Source organism: Sebastes umbrosus, chromosome 23 (genome assembly GCF_015220745.1).
Source record: "Sebastes umbrosus isolate fSebUmb1 chromosome 23, fSebUmb1.pri, whole genome shotgun sequence".
NCBI classification, from domain to species: domain Eukaryota; kingdom Metazoa; phylum Chordata; class Actinopteri; order Perciformes; family Sebastidae; genus Sebastes; species Sebastes umbrosus.
Genome location: NC_051291.1, coordinates 5,427,670 through 5,446,146, shown reverse-complemented (window position 1 = coordinate 5,446,146; position 18,477 = coordinate 5,427,670). Strand labels below are relative to the sequence as shown.

The 18,477-nt window shown below is 38.4% G+C and overlaps 2 protein-coding genes across 2 annotated transcripts in view; one reads left to right on the top strand and one right to left on the bottom strand.

Moving 5' to 3' along the window:
* si:ch211-214j24.10 (uncharacterized protein LOC558894 homolog) overlaps positions 1-5,077 on the top strand; it is an 8,568-nt gene extending 3,491 nt beyond the window's left edge. Inside the window, exons 2-5 of the mRNA XM_037760180.1 lie at positions 1,316-2,104; positions 2,213-2,245; positions 3,569-4,843; positions 4,925-5,077. Of these exons, the coding sequence (XP_037616108.1) occupies positions 1,316-2,104; positions 2,213-2,245; positions 3,569-3,618 (872 nt within the window). The 3' untranslated portion in view covers positions 3,619-4,843; positions 4,925-5,077. The remainder of the gene's footprint in view (positions 1-1,315; positions 2,105-2,212; positions 2,246-3,568; positions 4,844-4,924) is intronic.
* Positions 4,533-17,312, bottom strand: LOC119482552 (O-sialoglycoprotein endopeptidase). The gene is made up of 12 exons (XM_037760177.1): positions 17,153-17,312; positions 15,266-15,385; positions 15,048-15,167; positions 12,245-12,420; positions 12,020-12,115; positions 11,871-11,920; positions 11,706-11,784; positions 11,439-11,504; positions 11,009-11,099; positions 7,106-7,181; positions 6,108-6,206; positions 4,533-5,581 (listed from the first exon to the last, which is right to left on the bottom strand). Exons 2-12 carry the CDS (start codon positions 15,378-15,380, stop codon positions 5,542-5,544), a joined length of 1,008 nt encoding a protein of 335 aa, XP_037616105.1. The 5' UTR covers positions 15,381-15,385; positions 17,153-17,312; the 3' UTR covers positions 4,533-5,541.
* Positions 17,313-18,477: the final 1,165 nt, after the last annotated feature.

Sequence of the window (18,477 nt, the reverse complement as noted above, 5' to 3'; positions counted from 1 at the left end):
CCTTTTTAATGCAGCGATGAATTGGTCAAAACTTAAACAGGAATTATTATTTTTTATAAATTCCAGTATATAATGTATATAAACATAGACATACACTCACTGGACAATTTGTGATTTCTAATGTTTCTACATTCCATATGAGACGGCTCCAGCTGCTCCATCCTCTTAATTCACTATCAGTTCATCTTGTTCTTTTCTGCAAAACTTGGCAAATAGTCAACAATACAGGCAACTGTTGTTCTGCCTAAACTCTACTTGCTCAGTGCAGTCACATGGAAACGTATCACCCAGCCCTGATGTTTGTTTTATATAAAACAACCAAGTCCAAAGATCCTATTATGAGTCAGTGCCTAGTGTAGAATGGTGTGATGTGAAACACCTGGTTGTTAGGCAAGAAACTAACTCAGTACTGTTGTTAAATAAGATCAGGACAGAGATAGGGCTGGGACAATCCGCCTGTCTCCTGATTACATATTATCATGATATTTGGGTTCCGATTCGATGTTTTACAATTTTCCAATATTACGATTTATTGCGATTTGTTAACTTTTCTTTAACACTAGACCATGGGAAAGAGTTGAATAATACACTTTACTTTGGAAAATCTCTAAATGAATAGAGGAAAAATGTTTGATTTTCAGCATGTATGTAGTCAGATGTCCTGAAGTCAAATATGAGTCATTGTCAGGTAGTATTATTATTCCTATTTTCCCCAGCAACCCAAAAATCAAAGAATAAAGACATTTCCCTCACAATTTAGTGGTATTTTATTTTTAATTTATAAGGGACATGTAATGTTTTATACTTCTGGTGAATACAATCCAATCAATCTTATTTCTATATATGTACTGTATTTTGTATATACTGTATAGTTCTCTTTGTATACTTCCTCTAACTTCTCCAAGGCCGTCTCTAGCTCTCCTGTCAGCTCCGTTCTCATTATACATCCATGGTCAGCTCCATCGGGGCCGTTTGAATGCATTTAACATAAATGTCAGTATATGGGTGCTCTACAGTTGTAGCGTCGGCCGATTTCACCACGGAGATGAGAGTGACGGCTGGCTTGACCGCACGTTACCGCAATATGATAACGTTTCCTGGTCATGACAGAGTTAGCATGCAGGTTTAGCCGATTTTTTATTTTTTTCCCCCCACCCCTAGACAGTGATGGTTTCTCTCCAATTGTGATTAGTGATGTTCTTTGTGATTAGCCTAATCACCATGAACGGGAACTTTTTTTCTGGTATGTGTGATATGTAGATATTGGTATATCCAAACAGCAGACATTTGACCGCCATGTCAACATCTGTTTCAGGTACATGGGAAGCCAGCAACACCGTGTGTGAGTCCGATACCCTGTGTGATCCAGCAGTCCTCGTCGCAGCCACCAACTCAGAGCCACACATTCGCAACCGTCGTCTGTCTCCTGGCTCTGGAAACTGTGGAGGCGGAGGAGGCGGAGGCTGCATCTCCGGAGGTGACCAGCCCCGGCAGCTTTCACCCGAAGGAGACCTGATCGGACCCGGACCCGGACACGCCTTCAGCTTCCGCAGGGAACGCAGGGGCCCGCAGCACAAAGGCCGCAGCCTCCGCAGGGAAAGTCAGAAGGGGGTCGGGCGAGCGGGCGACCGGCCGCAAAAGGTTAACCAAAAAGAGAGGTGGGTGGAGGACAGTCTGTCACTGCTCAAGCCACCACCTGCCTTCCCGGTGCAGGACAGCCCCGCCAAGCTGCAGCCCGCCGTCAGCTACGCCTCCAAGGTGAAGGCGGGAGCGGCAAGCGGAGGGCTCGAGGAGGACCGCCCTGCCATCGGCGTGCTGCTACAGAACCAGTGGGGTCTCAGTTTCATCAGCGAGGCGAGGCCCGCCACGGAGGGCCCCGGCCCTCGCCCCGCCACCAACGCCCTCCCTCCCCAGCCCACAGACGCCGAACAATCAGCAGAGCTACAGTTCGAGACAATTCTCACAGTCCAGCCCCCCGGAGAAACGCCTATTCCAGTCGCTACCTCCGTCGCCGCCACCACACGCCCAGAGGTGGACGAGAGCAACGGGAAGCTGCTGCTCAGCTGTCGCCATCTAGTGGAGGCTTTGAACTATCACAGTAGAGGTGAGAGCTGGGAGGAGCTTTGAAGATGTGGTCTGCCAGTTTTTTTTTTATTCGAAAATAGTCATTTCAGTGCATTGATATTAACAATAAATCTCTTTGTCTCCTCAGAATGGAACGCTATCTGCAACAAACAGAAAAAAGGTACGTCGACTCAAAGAGTAAACTGGTCAATGCTGTCACACAGCTTCTCATCTTACTGAGACTTAGAACATTACATCTGATGAAATGGTGTTTGAGATGTTGAGAAATTGACAGCCCTAATATTTATATCATATATTCATTTATCTGTATCAATTTCTTGAGCTGTATGTTGCTGAGAGACACGTCAGAGTTGTGCGCTTGCAGTCCCGCAGACTGTATGAAATGCCTTGCGTTACTTTGCTGCTGATACTTTTATGTGTGCTGCAGGTGATTATAAGATATTAAAGTAATTATGTTCTTATTTTTATTTGCTCTCAAGTCTTTCACACCGCCAAAGTTGCAGCTGAAAGAGTAAGGCTAAAATTGCCATAATTTAAAGTATTTTCTAATATTCTAGAAGAATACATCTAAGCAACACATTAATTTAACAGAATACACAAATGTAATTATAGTCAGATGTACTTGTGCTCTAGGTGGGGCTGCGATATTATAAATCTGTTTATCATTTACACGTTATAGTCAGCAATTTTATTTTATTTCTGTTGAACTTGCTTCGTAGTACAGGCATCTGGTTCACCTCACTGTCTCCTTACCTCAGACGCTCAGGTCCAACGACGCAACTGTCCCACTCAACTGATGTCTGTCGCTCCCCTTTTTGTCACTCCTCCACTGTGGAGGAGGTAGCAATTTTGCTTTAGACCTTACCTGTTGTTGCTGTGTGTAACGTTATGACATTACGTCAACAATTTGGAATGTTATATAACGTATGAATCTTTTTTTTATCATTTAAAAATATACCGGTATTATTGTGAATAAAATTGCACACCCCTAGTTTCTAACAATTTATTGTCCGGTGGTCAGCTGGAACAAGGTTTTATACAATGAGACACTCAAATGTTATCGGTTTATTGTAATATATTTAGGGCTGTCAATCGATTGAAATATCTAATCACGGGTAATTTGCAAATTAATCGCACGTTTTTTTATCTGTTTTAAAATGATCCTTTTTAAAGGGAGATTTGGTTTGGGTATTCGTTATTTAACCTCCTTCGCGACAACTTAGTATGACATGGTTGGTACCGATGGATTCCTTAGGTTTTTTTAGTTTCATATGATGCCAGTATCTTCACTCTAGCTTTAAATCTGAGCCAGCTACAACCTAAAAATCGCAAGTTGCGTGAAAGAAGCTAGTGGTGTTGCTTCAACAAGTTATTACGTTAACTTTGACAGCCCTAATTATAATATATAACTGTCATTAGAAATGTTTTTCTCTTTATTTCCAAACTTCTCCCTCTGACATTGTTTTGTTTTTCTGTTTTGCAGTTCCAAAAAAGGTGATCTGGTACAAGGACACCAAGGGGCACCCAGCCTAGCAGTGTGACAAACCCAAAGCATATATAAACAAGTATCCAACACACACACACATGTACACACCTACATGCACATTAAAACACGTAAAGATGGACAAATTTATGAGTCCCGTTCACACACACTGCACTCAGGATGATGTCTTCACGCAAAGCCACACTGAGACACTTTGGACTAACTCCTTTGAGATCTTACAGCAATGGACTTTTTTAACGCCTTACAGAAAGCCTGCCTTAATTAATCAGACCTGTTTTCATTGCCTCTCATCACCATTTTTAGCTTGTATGTGTAGAGCTGGTCTTTTTTAAGAAAAAAAATACTATCTCTGAGGAGCTGTAATTTAATTTCCCCCCCTTTTTGAAAGCTGCAGTTTTATCACTCATTTTTTTGTCCTCTGTTAAGCGAGTGGTCAATCAAGCACTTTGTTAGAAAATCTATTGTGACCAATCCCCCCTGTGTGCGAGAAACCCTCACCAGAGTGATTTATTTCCCCCCCCTTCTTGATTACAAACAGAAGAATGTCTTGTACCTGCTTGAGTTTTATGGTTCATGTGTGCAGAGGACTTGAGTTTACAGAGGGGTGTAGTCAAAGGCACAGTAGAGTTCACCCTTTACCCGTCACATCTTGATGCTGTGTCCCTTTTTGTTTTTATTTGGTTCCCCAATCGGGTGAATGTTACTCATAAATCCATAAGGGATCTTACCATGTTCAGTATGTTGATTTTTGAAAAGAAAATTTATTGAATAAAAAAAAATTTACACTGGAGAAAGAGGAGGAATGTAAGTGAACAGTATTGCTTAATAAAAATGAATAAACTTGACAAGTCTGTCTTTTTTTTACTTGAAGTTCAGATTTAATATCCCCCTCCCTGACAGTACAAGTGCACGATAACTGACAACAATACGCAATTTGTAACCCAACTTAAACAGAAAATCTTTATCAAATAATAAATGGTAAAAGTACAGAAAAAATGTTTTGTCATTGAAAAGCGTCAGTAATATTGTAACTCTGACCTCTCCCCTCAACTGTTTCAGATGAACAGTTCAGGGAACTATGGGTCATGTCTAGAAGGGACCCCGCAAACTGTGAAATCTGATTTGAGATCTGCAAAAACTCGGCATTAAATGCCCGACATTAACCCCCGCAAGGCCGATGCCCGACATTAACTGTTGGATGCCTATGCCCGACATTAACCCCTCGAAGTCGATGTCCGACATTAACCCCGCGAGGTCGGTGCCAGACATTAACCCTGCGAGGTCGGTGCCAGACATTAACCCCGCGAGGTCGGTGCCAGACATTAACCCCGCGAGGTCGATGCCAGACATTTACCACTTAAGGTCGATGCCCGACCTTAACCCTGCGAGGCCTATCCCCGACATTTACCACTTAAGGTCGATGCCGACATTAACCGTCAGAGGTCAATGCCAAACTTTAACAGTCTCGCGAGAGTTTCCCCAGTTTGCGGGCTCCCTTCTAGCCACGACTGGAACTATGGTGTAAAGGAAGTGACAAAATGTGTTCCATATCAGCAGTGCTCCAGCCAGGCAATAGCTTAACTTGCCAGCACTTTTTTTTTTCTCAATCACCTCTCCTGACCAGAAGAAATTGCGTAGTTCACCTGAAAAATGTGTTGGTAGCAAAATTCTACAAATTTGTAAATCTAAAAGCATCTCGCACTGCTACACTACTTACAGCCGCCAAAGAGTGAATTTGCCCTGTGCAACTTTAAACACGAGTAAACCGTAATGGAGGTCAAGGGGAAAGGCCGTATAGAAAAAAAAAAAGTTCTCAGAACAAATCTAGTTCTCTTTTATACAAAATGCTTATTTTTTTCCAGAGTTGAAGTGTCCCTTCAGTGGAGTACCTTACAAGCTGCCACCGGCTGCAGCAACATACGTAGCACCAAGATGTTGCTCAGTCCAGCAAGTCAGTCTCTCCACGTCACCTCCACTTCATCTGTTCTGTACCTACGAAGGGAGAAATGTTAATGGACAGATAATAAGGAATGACAGCACAATCTATTTATCACAACTTTTCTAGAAGAATTCACTGGTCAGACTTAGTTATTGATTTTACTTGTACAGAAATACTATAGACCCTTTTACAGATTACGTCACAGCGTTAGCTGGAGGCAAACACGAAGCACCTCAGAGTAGTGGGCTAAAGTTACACATCTAAATTGTCATCTTGCTGTGTTGTTGGGTGCAGGTGTTAGCTTGCTATCTTGTCAGTCTCCAGGCTAACTAGCCAGCCCAGCTACTAACAGAAAAGGGGTCTATTAACCCTGGACGATTGAGAATATCTATACAGCTGGTGTTTTAGCTGGGGGAGCCTGAAGGCACCATGGATCCAATTTTGAACATCGATGTGTGGGATCTTTAAATCAAACAAGCAACCAGTTTGGATTTCTATCATTTCCCCACAAGACAGATGCAGACAAATGAGAACAGCAGAGTGTAAAGAGACAAAAAGAACCAGTAACTTGAGGTCTACCTTTGTGTAATCCACGAGTCTTCCAGCTCGGTCACCTGACCGGATTTAAACATCTCCCAGCCGGCTTGAGCGATCATTGCTCCGTTGTCTATGCAGAATCTGTGGGACAAAGTGAACACTTATCTGGATTGAACCTGGAACAAAGTGTTCTGACGGACAGAAATCCCCAGACTATTTTAGGAACTCAGCAGTGAGGGCATGTGACGGAGAGAAGTGACGACGGCTCTTTCCACATATTCATACAACAGTTTGATATGGTTGAGTATTACCATTTCTTAAAGGGCCGTACCCAGTGTTTTAGTCATGTTCAGCCCATTTACCTTACAGCATATTTGTCACTGTACTTAAAACTACATTACCAACCTACAATAAGTTATCTTTGATGTATTTATTATAATATATTTCTCAACTTAAAGTACTTTACTGAAATATTTTTTTTGGTGGATTACATCATGAGAAAATTGTATATTTATTTGCAATGGGTGATGCACTGTTCTGTGTGTTTCAGGATTACTTCTGTTGCGCAGAACGATGTTGCGTTCATTGTTAAATGCCACTCTTGCACACCATTAATGTTCATGCATATTCTCAGAGCTAAAGTGTACGATTTCATTTGATGAATGGATAGAAGAGAGAACGCCAAATTGGTAAGAAAGTTAAGAGCTGATGGTGTTTAACTTTTTTTCTCCCCGTCTACCTTGACTTTGTGTATGGAGCCTCCATGTAAAACGGTGATGTACGTCCCACAGTTTGTAAAACGTCCCTTCGGCACCGATTAATCTCCCTCTATGTTGTAGTAAATAATATTAAAAATGCAACAGCAAAGGTTTGGTCCCGTTATTGAATGAATAATTCTGTGATTCTGTGCAACACCTGACTGTAGATCCAGTTAAATTGTATGTATACGAAGATGAGAGCCATTTAATTTTCAGTCCAGGGACCTCCGACCTATTGTCATTTGAATGTAAATGAAAGTGAGTGTGGAGCGCATGGTTTACCGTTCATCTGTGGCAAACAGCTTGGCTCCTCTCTCCTTGCACATCACCCCCATCATCTCCTGCAAGCGTAGGTTACCTGCAGAGGAAACAAGAGGTCACACAGTTAAATCTTCAGGTGAGTAAGTTAATGTGAGGCTTTAATGATTCCTGAGACTAGTTCACTTAAGTTAATTATGATAGGAGTATGTTGTTAAAGGTATGGTTAATATAATAACAAACAGCAGCCGACAACGGTTACATATTATACCTGCGGCTCAGTCATTCCGACAGTGATTGTGACAGTAAAGGGAATTTCATTTACAAACGAGCATTAGTTAAGAATAACATCATTCAATTTTAAGGGATGCCTGATATTCCATAAACAGGGTTTATGCAGGAATCGTGAAGTTAAAATCTAAGGAAAGGGTATTCGATTTAAGACCTCATCTCCACTTCGAGTTGTAACTGCTTACATCAGCGACACACTTTACATTACAATCAATATAAACAGTCTTAGTTTGTGATAACTCCTTGGAAGACTCTGTGAATGCAACATGATTCAGAAAATCAGGGTGGGAATAATTTGATTAATTAAAATGACTTTTTTTATGGCATACTATACTAAGACAGTTTTGTGATCTACTTTACTGGGACTTTGTTCATCATACTATACTATGACTTATTTACTACAGCATTTTGATGGCATGCTAGTAAAGTATAGTATGTTGAAAAAATAAAAAAGTCATAGAATAGTATGACGAAAAATAATTCAAAGTATAGTATGTTGAGCAAAAAATTACTGTGTCGAGAAAAAAAAAAAGGTCATAGTATAGTATGTTGAAAAATAAAAGTCATAGTATAGTATGTCGAAATTTTTTTATGGAAAAAAAGTCATAATATAGTATGTCAAATTTTCAACATACTATGCTATGACTTTTTTTCACAAACTTTTACGACATACTATACTATGACTTTTTTTTATGAAAATTTTTGACTAGTATATTATGACTTTTTTTCCATGAAATCTTTCTACATACTATACTATGACGTTTTTTTCTATAAAGAATTTTTGACATACTATACTATGACTTCTTTCTCATGAAAATTTTCGATATTCTATACTATGACATTTTTCCATGAAATTTTTCTACATACCAGACTAGGATGTTTTTTCATAAAACATTTTCAACATACTATGCTATGACTTTTTTTAACAAACTTTTACGACATACTATACTAGGATGTTTTTCTATCAAAAATTTCGACATACTATACTATGACTTTTTTGTTGTTGAATAATTTCGTGAAAAAAAGTCATAGTATAGTATATCGAAAAAGTTATGACTTTTTTTATGGCATACTATACTAAGACAGTTTTGTGATCTACTTTACTGGGACTTTGTTCATCATACTATACTATGACTTATTTACTACAGCATTTTGATGGCATGCTAGTAAAGTATAGTATGTTGAAAAAAATAAAAAAGTCATAGAATAGTATGACGAAAAATAATTCAAAGTATAGTATGTTGAGCAAAAAATTACTGTGTCGAGAAAAAAAAAAAAGGTCATAGTATAGTATGTTGAAAAATAAAAGTCATAGTATAGTATGTCGAAATTTTTTTATGGAAAAAAAGTCATAATATAGTATGTCAAATTTTCAACATACTATGCTATGACTTTTTTTCACAAACTTTTACGACATACTATACTATGACTTTTTTTTATGAAAATTTTTGACTAGTATATTATGACTTTTTTTCCATGAAATCTTTCTACATACTATACTATGACGTTTTTTTCTATAAAGAATTTTTGACATACTATACTATGACTTCTTTCTCATGAAAATTTTCGATATTCTATACTATGACATTTTTCCATGAAATTTTTCTACATACCAGACTAGGATGTTTTTTCATAAAACATTTTCAACATACTATGCTATGACTTTTTTTAACAAACTTTTACGACATACTATACTAGGATGTTTTTCTATCAAAAATTTCGACATACTATACTATGACTTTTTTGTTGTTGAATAATTTCGTGAAAAAAAGTCATAGTATAGTATATCGAAAAAGTTATGACTTTTTTTATGGCATACTATACTAAGACAGTTTTGTGATCTACTTTACTGGGACTTTGTTCATCATACTATACTATGACTTATTTACTACAGCATTTTGATGGCATGCTAGTAAAGTATAGTATGTTGAAAAAAATAAAAAAGTCATAGAATAGTATGACGAAAAATAATTCAAAGTATAGTATGTTGAGCAAAAAATTACTATGTCGAGAAAAAAAAAAAGGTCATAGTATAGTATGTTGAAAAATAAAAGTCATAGTATAGTATGTCGAAATTTTTTTATGGAAAAAAAGTCATAATATAGTATGTCAAATTTTCAACATACTATGCTATGACTTTTTTTCACAAACTTTTACGACATACTATACTATGACTTTTTTTTTATGAAAATTTCCGACTAGTATATTATGACTTTTTTTCCATGAAATCTTTCTACATACTATACTATGACGTTTTTTTCTATAAAGAATTTTTGACATACTATACTATGACTTCTTTCTCATGAAAATTTTCGACATTCTATACTATGACATTTTTCCATGAAATTTTTCTACATACCAGACTAGGATGTTTTTTCATAAAACATTTTCAACATACTATGCTATGACTTTTTTTAACAAACTTTTACGACATACTATACTAGGATGTTTTTCTATCAAAAATTTCGACATACTATACTATGACTTTTTTGTTGTTGAATAATTTCGTGAAAAAAAGTCATAGTATAGTATATCGAAAAAGTTATGACTTTTTTTATGGCATACTATACTAAGACAGTTTTGTGATCTACTTTACTGGGACTTTGTTCATCATACTATACTATGACTTATTTACTACAGCATTTTGATGGCATGCTAGTAAAGTATAGTATGTTGAAAAAATAAAAAAGTCATAGAATAGTATGACGAAAAATAATTCAAAGTATAGTATGTTGAGCAAAAAATTACTATGTCGAGAAAAAAAAAAAGGTCATAGTAGTATGTTGAAAAATAAAAGTCATAGTATAGTATGTCGAAATTTTTTTATGGAAAAAAAGTCATAATATAGTATGTCAAATTTTCAACATACTATGCTATGACTTTTTTTCACAAACTTTTACGACATACTATACTATGACTTTTTTTTTATGAAAATTTTCGACTAGTATATTATGACTTTTTTTCCATGAAATCTTTCTACATACTATACTATGACGTTTTTTTCTATAAAGAATTTTTGACATACTATACTATGATTTCTTTCTCATGAAAATTTTCGACATTCTATACTATGACATTTTTCCATGAAATTTTTCTACATACCAGACTAGGATGTTTTTTCATAAAACATTTTCAACATACTATGCTATGACTTTTTTTAACAAACTTTTACGACATACTATACTAGGATGTTTTTCTATCAAAAATTTCGACATACTATACTATGACTTTTTTGTTGTTGAATAATTTCGTGAAAAAAAGTCATAGTATAGTATATCGAAAAAGTTATAGTATAGTTAATACACGTGGATGATGACGTTTGGGTACTGAACAACTTTACTAATGTGGAAGCTGAGCTAAGGGGGAGTGGGGAGGGGGGGGGGTGCAATCTTACTCAAGCACAGTACAAATCATTCGTAACTAATATGAAAACGCCCTCAGACATTGCATGGATATTGTCTTTGGTTTTCCACTTACAAAGATAAGAATAATCTTGTTTTGTTGCAACTCTGCTAACATGACAAAAGCAGGAGAGACAATATTTGTGTAGTGTAGCTACTGGAAATATCTGGACATTTGTGCATTGGATAATGAAAAATACACCAAAACAAGGTGATTTTTGTGTGATGTACTTACAGCCAACGCCCCCCACGATGAGGACCTCTTCGGAACCGCAGTGAGCCATGGCCCTCTCGGTGATCTCCACCAGCATGGAGAACACGGTCTCCTGTAGGGAGGGAAGCATTAGTGTTGGGCAATACTGACAAAATCTCAAGCGGCTTCTACAAATGGTTCCATAACTAACGGACTACATAGATCCACCATGTGGGTCAGCACTATATTAACAGACTAACTGTAAGTAATCTGAAGCCAACTTGACAAGATTCTGATATCAGAAGCGTTCTGATTTACAGACGTCTCTTTATATACATCCATGGCTGGTAGTGCAACCACAGTGGCTTTTGTCATAAAAGCACCAGAGTTTTTTCTCTTTGCTTCGATACTCTTTGCCCGGACCGATAGCCGATGGGTTCCAAAATTGAACTCATAGTGATTGTTCTTTTACCTGCAGGGAGAAACACAGGTCCTCTGCTGCACACTGACCAGAGCTCAGCATCTTATGAGCGGCTTCCTATGTAAGAACAAAATGAAAAAAACGTTTAGGATCGTGAAGTAAAAGAATAATGAAGTAGTAGGCATCAAACTGTAGCCGTGAGTATCAGCTTCAGGATTTGTCTAATTAACATCTACACCATATCAAAAGACAACAGAGAGGCTTAAATCATTATTCAAATGACAGCATTTATTGTATTATATTGAGCAAACCACTCACCTCAATAAAAGATAAAATCCCAGAAAATGAGACGTCCATTCCTTTTACTGTATATGGCAGCTCCACATACTGACTCCCTCTAACAGCACGGACGAGAAGCAAAGTTAAGTAGTAAATATTAGTAGTGTAACACAACAGTGAAGCTGCTTAGTGGCTCTCACTCACTTTTTGGCCAGCTGCTCGATGTTGTAGCCTGGACTGGGGTCATTGGAAATCTGATTAGAGAAACAGTTCCACACTAAGTATTAACACACACCTATCACAGACAGTAAAAGGCAAATAGTTGCTCTGAAGAAGACCGTAATGGTGCACACCTTTATAACTCTAGCGAACCTGTCCAGACAGTTGCCAACTGCGATGTCGATGGTCTCCCCAAATATTCTGTACCGCCGCTCCGAGTACGCAATAACCTGCACAGGAGGAAATTACATTTGTACCTAATGAACTTATAACTCACAACACTATTTAGCTGATCCTCAGGAAGAGCATACAGACTATTAGTTTCTCCTCAGGAGTGAGGCCTACATACAGAAACCAACCTGTGTGTTCCCTCCGCTGACGTAAAGCACGGTAGGGTTGTTGGCTTGTGTGATGAGGCGGCCCATCTCAATGTGTCCGATACAGTGGTTGACACCGAGGAGCGGCTTCCCCCAAAGCTGTGCGACTGTACGAGCCACCAGAGCCACCGTCACCAAGGGGGCACCCATACCAGGACCTGAAAGAGAAGAAGAAGAGAAGCAAAGGGAGAAAGAGAGAGAGAGGGGGTTGTCACGTTGGGATTGATAAAAATACGTTATATCCTTGTTTGAGAGAGAACATCACGTCAGTCTGTCAGATGATGTCACCTTGCAGGTATCAATGAACATAAGATGTTTTATGGATAATTATATAACAAGGCAAAAGTGAGCATGGCTCACATACCCGTTCACTGTGTAGGGACCTCACGAGACAAAGAGCCTTAGCCTACATGGGAAACCAGAGACCTGATCACAGCAGGGGACCTAACTGCCCAGCTCTTAAAATGTCGCATCTACATGTGAAATTTCATTTTGAACCCAAACAAGGACCCCCATTGGATGAGGCTAACAGGAAACGTGGGGTCTTTCCGGTGAAACGCCCACTATTCTCACAGGAGATATAGGCACGCTCACCTGAATCTCAGCCCCTTTCCACTGCGACTCACGTTGCTACAGGAGGTACCCAACGTTGCTACAGGAGGTACCCAATGCTGCTACAGGAGGTACCCAACGCTGCTACAGGAGGTACCCAACGCTGCTACAGGAGGTACCCAACGCTGCTACAGGAGGTACCCAACGCTGCGGCGTTCACCTAAAGACTCGAGCCACATTTTCTGACCTCGCTGGACGAGTTAAGATAATGTTGTGTCCATCAGACTTTGATCCACATCCCTGCAGAAGGAAGACTACAGCCCGGCTTCACCAAGGAAGCCGAGGACAACCGCTCTTCATCAGAGGAAACGAGCGCACCGCCCTTTCCTTCATTTCTGGCTGCTTTCCCCTCCGCTGCCACACGGAGGTCCAGCCCGCCGTTCATCAGACGTCCAGACCACCATACCTATAGAAGGAAGACCCGGATCCGCGTCCTTCACCAAGGAAGAGACGATCGCCCCGCCGTCTTCACATCAGCTGCTTCCATCCGCTGCCACACGGAGAGCCAGCCCGCCGTTCTTCCCCCGCTGACGAGCTCCATAACGGCCCGTTATTGTCCGAGCCTGCGACGATTATCTGAGTAATAATAACCCAGCTAGTACATCTCCCGCGCGGCAGTTAGGATTCCTGCTGCTGCGGTGTTTACTGTTTTGACTGTGATACTGTTTTAAGGCGCTCCCCGCCTTTCTTTCCCTCCACTTCTACTACACACAAACAAACACTTTGCCGACACGCGGGATCCCCGTCCCGTTCGTACGCAGTCGGTGATTTCCGTGGCGCTTCCGCCACCAGAGCACCTCCTCCCTCGTGACGTAACCGCTTCCGTGGTGACGCCGCCTCGGGGTTTCCCTTGCTCCTCCCACACACACGCACACACGTAGATACGCCTCCTCACGTTCCCAAACCACTGATCACGCGGGATTTCCACATCCCGTTTGGGCGTGGTCTGTAACGTTCGAGCAACCCCCTCCCTCACGTGACGTAGCCACTTACGTGGTGACGTCCACCGAGGGCGTCCTTTGCTCCTCCCACACCACACACACACACACATAGACACGCCTCCGCGCATAGGCTCACACATATTACCTTACAGGACACGTGGGGATTCACACCCCCGTTTGTGCGTGATCTGTAACGTTCGAGCAAAACCCCCCCCCCCCCCTTACGTGACGTAACCGCTTACGTGGTGACGTCCACTGAGGGCGTCCTTTGCTCCTCCCACACCACACACACACATATAGACACTCTTCCTTCACACCTCAACACATACACATTTGCATTCACACACACATCTCTCTCTCTTACACACACACATTTTCTTTTGCTTTTGTGTTTTGTTTAATTCTAGTTTAGTGCTTAGAGCTGCATTGTAGGACATCCATTTGTTTATTAAAAGTGTTGTTAATTAGTAATTACTGCTGTAATAACTATTGATTTAGATTAATGTTGTTAGAGTGTTTATTATTGATTAGGATTACTGTATTTAAATAAATGGTCTTATTTTAAATAGCAGTTGTCTGTGTTTATTGTGCATTCATATTGTAATAACGGCTGGTTATGAGAGTTAGTGCTCGGATTCACCCTTCGCTATTCACCTCCTAAGTGTAAAGTAGTGTTAAAATACTGGCCTTTGGAGGGAATATATCCCCTTATGAGACTGGATTAACGTTTTGGTTATTGGTCCCTGATTCCAGGGTGGTGCCCCGTTCATTATTAATGTTGATTAATAATTCTTATTGATAATAATAATTCTATGAATATTATTTATTAAATTAGCTAATACCAAACCTGTTCTATTTGTAAATCCCTTACAACTGCTTGACCCCTACTAAAGTAGTGACCTCTAGGATAATCACAGCCTCATGAAACTTTACAGCCACAAACTAAAGACCTAGATCATTCAGAGGATGGATGGCTTTCCTAGCTAGAGTGACAATAAGGGGGTTTCTGAGCAGTTTCCAAAACAGATGTGCTGGCCATCCAATTGCTGAAAAATACAATTCTTGCAGAAATCTCAAAATGTAAAAAGTTTTTGATACCAAATCACAGCATGACTTTTTCTATGGTGTTCCTCAAGGTCTTGGTGTCTTAATCTGTTGCCTTGTTCTGACAAACATCTGGCAAGTTCAAATCTTATACAACCATAAGGTGGCCACTCAGGATGTTACGTTACCTTTGGTGTATGCCACACAGTCTATGTCTGCAGGCTTCAGCCCAGCTTCCTCCAGTGCCTCCTTCAGGACAGTCAGTATGACAGCACGGTGGTGCCTGGCGGTGTCGCTCGGCATGAACCCTGATGGGTAAAATAACATGTTTTCAACTTCACATGCAAGATTGTTAGACGTTGACATTTATCACCTGAGAAGTGAAGGTGACGTAATCGTAACTTGCCTTGACCAGGGGGCGTAATGTAGGTCCGTCTAGGGTTGGAAAGCACTTCGCCATCCCTGATGATTCCTATGCCGATCTTGTTGGCACTGCCCTCAAATCCGATCACTACAGTCATGGCAGCTAAGTAAAAGAGAAAAGTAATGTGCAGTGAAGAATAATGCATTCTGTCTTTGCATGCAAGCCAAGAAGCTTATCGTTACAGCAGTAAAGTATCTGTTCTAAGTGGACTTATTTTGTCCCTCTTGGACACCCATTTCTGCCAAGAATAAAAAACCTGAAAAGTTAGGCATGATAAAAAAAATAATTCTCATGGTTAGGGCTGGGCAATATGGATAAAATCAAAATATGTGGATATATAAGGCAATAATAGAAAAGCTAGAAGACTCTGGTAAGTTCAGAAAATCCCAAGACTTTACTGTAATTCAGCCTTTAAAACCAGGAAAAGACAACACTTATATTTCGATATCAAAAATCAAAGAAAACATCTAGTTTCATGATATGAATATAATATCGATATATTGCTCTGCCCTACTCATGGTCAAAATCAAGTCCAAACTTTGAGATATTAAAGGGGTCCTGCACCAATTTTACCCATTAAATTTGGTCTAATATTAGCAATTGCCAGGTCCATTGGTCTAGTCCAATGAATGGCATGGTAAGCTAAACTGGTAAGCCGTTGCCACTTTTTATATGCACTATTTGCATTTCAACGTAATTGCAAAAGAATTGCGTTGCTAGGCAACAGTTTGGGTCCATGTTTACTTCCTGTCAGCTGATGTAATTTACATACACTGCAACAGGAAATAAACTGGGACACTTTTAGAATGTTTACGTTTAAAAGCATGTAATGGTCTAAATATTGTATATTTGTGACATCACAAATGGACAGAAATCCTGACGGCTTGTTTCAAAAGCACAATTTCTGAATACGGGCTGTGTGTTTCTCTGTATATTAAGCGTTTTGATACTTACGCAGTATTTATAAAAGCACTTAAACCTGCTTTATAATATAAAAGACATGAAAATCTCACTTTTTACAATATGGGACCTTTAAAGGGAATGCAAGTGTTTTGGGTGCTTGACCTATACTTGAGACTAAAAGTCAGAATGTCTCAGGCTCAGGTGCTTCTTCTTTTTTCAAATATATTGCTTGTAAATCCCCTAAAATCTGTTACCCTGTCAAATTTATGACTAAGACAAAAAAAATAAGATATTAAGTCACAATTATGACATATAAAGTCAAAAATTGAGAAGAGAGATGTCATGTCAAAATGTTTACTTACTATAATCATTTTCAACTTATTGAGTCAAATGCAACTTACTGTACCACAATTTACAAAAAAAAATGTAAGTCAAAATGTTGATTTATTATCTCACAATTTAGACTTTTTTATTATTTGGTATAGCTCAATTACCAAAACAATTTAAAATTTAATCATAAATTCTCTTTATTTGTTTTTTTCCCTTGCAGAAATGGACTTCCATAGCAGAGAGATGAACCTAAAATATTGTATTATTATTAATAAATATTGTAATATTATATTCCCCCAAAGAAAAGTGCTTTCTGTTGAATTATGCAGCATTATGTGGAATAACTAACTAACATTTAACCTCCATTGTGTGAGGTTTATGGTGATAAGCATGCAAACTGTCAACATTTAAACGGTACTTTTACATTTAAAACAATAACATTGCAGTATGTAAAGAGTGCAGTAACCTCCACAACACCTACCTAATATCACATTATAACATAAAGCCCATATTCAGCTAAACAACATTAAAGCACCTGTGCTAGCTGCTCAGCTAGCAGAGAGTGACAGCAAACTGTCTTCATTAAACTACCTTAACTGCATATTAACTCTGCATTTAACATTAAAACAGGTTTACCTAGCTCTTCGCTTTCCTTCGGTGGTTCACATTCATGTAAATTCGTGCTAGTTAATCTTTTAAACTAATAATTATAACGTTACAGACTCGGCTAACTTTAACAACTCTATCCAAAACACACTTGAAGCTCTGGGGTCCTGAACACTGAGACAGCTGGAGATACTGCCTGACCAAAAAGATTTGTCTAAAGCAGGGGTCTGCAACCTGTGGCTCTTCAGCCCCTCTCCAGTGGCTTCATGTGGATTTATAAACATGGAAATGAAAAATAATAATATAATAGTAAATCTGAGATTTCGAGAATAAAGTTATAATATTACGAGAAAAAAGTCTTAATATTAGGAAAATAAAGTCATAATATTATTAAGTAGTAATTTTTGCGTAATGTTACGACATTTTTTCTTGTTTAGTTATGACTTTTTTCATCGTAAAGTTTTGCCTTTATTCTCGTAATGTTACGACATTTTTTGTCTCGTTAACTTACGACTTTATTCTTGTAATATTGCGACTTTTTTTTCGTAAACTTATGACTTTATTCTCGTGATATTATGACTTTTTTTCTCGTAAAGTTGTGACTTTATTTTCGTAATATTACAACTTTTTTTCCCGTAAAGTTATAACTTTATTCTCATAATGTTACGACTTTTTTTCTCGTGAAGTTATGACTTTATTTTCGTAATATTATGACTTTTTTTTCGTAAACTTATGACTTTATTCTCGTAATATTATGACTTTTTTTCTCGTAAAGTTATGACTTTATTCTCATAATGTTACGACTTTTTTTCTCGTGAAGTTATGACTTTATTCTCGTAATATTACAACTTTTTTTTCCGTAAAGTTATGACTTTATTCTCATAATGTTACGACTTTTTTTCTCGTGAAGTTATGACTTTATTTTCGTAATATTACGACTTTTTTTTCGTAAACTTATGACTTTATTCTCGTAATATTACAACTTTTTTTTCGTAAATTTATGACTTTATTCTCGTAATGTTACAACTTTTTTTCTCGCTAAATTATGACTTTATTCTCGAAATATTAAAAAAAAATTCTCGGAAACTTCTGACTTTATTCTCGTAATAATACAACTTTTTTTGTAAACATGACTTTATTTTCGTAATATCACAACTTTTTTCTCGTAAAGTTTTGCCTTTATTCTCGTAATATTACGACTTTTTTTCTCGAAAAGTTTTGACTTTATTTTGTAATATTACAACTTTTTTTCTCGTTAACTTATGACTTTATTTTCGTAATATTACAACTTTATTTTTTCGTAAACTTATGACTTTATTCTCGTAATATTACGACTTTTTTCTCGTAAAGTTTTG